The sequence below is a fragment of the Quercus lobata genome, chromosome 9, assembly GCF_001633185.2.
Source record: "Quercus lobata isolate SW786 chromosome 9, ValleyOak3.0 Primary Assembly, whole genome shotgun sequence".
In the NCBI taxonomy this organism is placed as follows: Eukaryota; Viridiplantae; Streptophyta; class Magnoliopsida; order Fagales; family Fagaceae; genus Quercus; species Quercus lobata.
The window spans coordinates 8,854,043-8,855,848 of record NC_044912.1 but is presented as its reverse complement, the minus strand read 5'-3'; the positions used below and the strand labels follow the sequence as shown (position 1 = coordinate 8,855,848).

At 36.4% G+C, this 1,806-nt stretch overlaps 1 protein-coding gene across 1 annotated transcript; it reads right to left on the bottom strand.

Moving 5' to 3' along the window:
• Positions 1–815: 815 nt before the first annotated feature.
• On the bottom strand, positions 816–1,806 carry LOC115962155 (protein DEFECTIVE IN MERISTEM SILENCING 3-like). The gene is made up of 3 exons (XM_031081041.1): positions 1,681–1,806; positions 1,273–1,593; positions 816–1,032 (listed from the first exon to the last, which is right to left on the bottom strand). Exons 1-3 carry the CDS (start codon positions 1,731–1,733, stop codon positions 990–992), a joined length of 417 nt encoding a protein of 138 aa, XP_030936901.1. The 5' UTR covers positions 1,734–1,806; the 3' UTR covers positions 816–989.

Here is a 1,806-nt window from a genome sequence, read left to right as displayed (position 1 = left end):
TATGCCTTTCCCTCACCACCACCTTTTTCTTGCATCCACAACTGGAAACGAAGCATGGATCTCAGCCATAGCTCATGCTGACAAGCAGACTATAATGGCTCCTCCATTCCCTCCAACTGTACTATTTTAGGCTTGGTTTGTTCAACATACGCGACATCTTGGGGTCATTGGTGCTGCCTGCAAAGTTGCATTTATAAAATTTATAAGTCATCCACAAACGTAGATTATATGAGACAACTAGAGAGAGGATCGAAAGAAAGGAATAACAACAAAATGCTTTGCATTTCTGGCTTTTCCAAACTTGGGGTCATCACAAGGCTTGGAAAACAAATAAGATTTGATCCTAGAGAGTAAATCCATCATATAAAATATCAACATGATTGAAATATTGCTGCTTTCATAGATGGGTTCACATACTTTGGTAGTCATAACAGCATCATTATCATTGATCAAAACTATCGCTGATCAGTAAGTCTCCAACACAGCACTTAATTGACACCATAATTTAAAAGAGGATGAAAGCTCAAAGAGGACATAAGAATTTATCTTTTTCAATAAAATATTTTCTGGTCATGCTCAAAACAGAGGGAATTTCAATAAATTGTTCACAAAGATCAAGTTAATTGCCAACCCCCTCACCCAAAAAACAAGTAAATAGCATACAACATCCATCAATTTAAAATTTTAATTTCTACTTCATGTCTACTAATTAAACTTACAAAAGTTGCTTCCATATGCAAACCACAAATTGCTTCCATAAGCAAACCACAAATTGCTGTTAGTTAGGGATCAGTTCAAGGCATTAACTCAGTTGCGTATGATGAGCTTTCAGCAAGGAACTTCAGAAACTCTTGCTTCTTTCTATCAAAATTGAACTTTGCATGATTCAATAATGCTTGTTCTCTTTGAATATCATCCTGCATTTTTTCTTTTTTCCATCTCACCTCTTCAACCTACCTCTCAGCCTCAATGTGTTTTTCAGGTAGGGTTCATGTCACCAAGGGTTTTGGGAATTTCACATCTACATCTTCCCTAACATCATCAAGAGGTTCCAAAACTAAGATGAAGCAACAATTAAAATTCCAATTCTATTAAACAATGAAATTGAAATCCACAAGGTTCAAATTTTTTTATTTTTTAAATAATTAAAACTACTGCAGGCATCTAACTAAGTGCAAACACAAGATTAAGTTTTGAAGAAGAGAAAAGAAGTTAACAAAATATGTATATGGAAATAATGTGAAATTCATTTGTGATAGCAGAGCTTCTTACCGATCCCCTAGGGAAAACACACTGGTACTCCTAATCATCCCTCCATTCAAAGAAACAGCTCCTTCACTTATACAAGGAAGAGCAGTTACCATGTCTTGCCTTGTTCTATATTCTTGAAGATGAGAGAAGAGATTATAAAATAGAGTCTCCCTGAGGCCATGTCCACTAGCTGTGGCACAAAATAAGTTTGTGTTGTCCACATTGATCATATTCACAGCAAACCCAAGAAAGCCAGGAGGACACTCCCCATTAGGTAATTTTGGCTTTACAAGATCAAGCCTCCTTTGAGGGTCATCTGCTACAAACTCACCTGCATATGGTCTGTGAAAGGGGGAAAAGAATTCTTTTAGAAGGTTTACAAACTACAAGTCAAAGTTGTCAAACAAAGACAAAATATGAGACTCATGCATTATATTTTCAAGACAAATGACGAGAAATCTGCCATCCATATTCCTTCCCATAGTAGCACCAAGTGCGTGAAGACCAGAACTTTTATTTATGCAGCCTTGCTTGTCATATGTTTCTAGGGCTTTA

Coding starts and splice junctions, on each gene's coding strand:
- LOC115962155 (XM_031081041.1), bottom strand. CDS start 1,733: ATGGGAAGGAATATGGATGGCAGATTTCTCGTCATTTGTCTTGAAAAT. Junction 1,594..1,680: donor ATTTGTCTTGAAAATATAAT/GCATGAGTCTCA, acceptor CCCCTTTCACAG/ACCATATGCAGGTGAGTTTG. Junction 1,033..1,272: donor GTGTTTTCCCTAGGGGATCG/GTAAGAAGCTCT, acceptor TGATGATGTTAG/GGAAGATGTAGATGTGAAAT.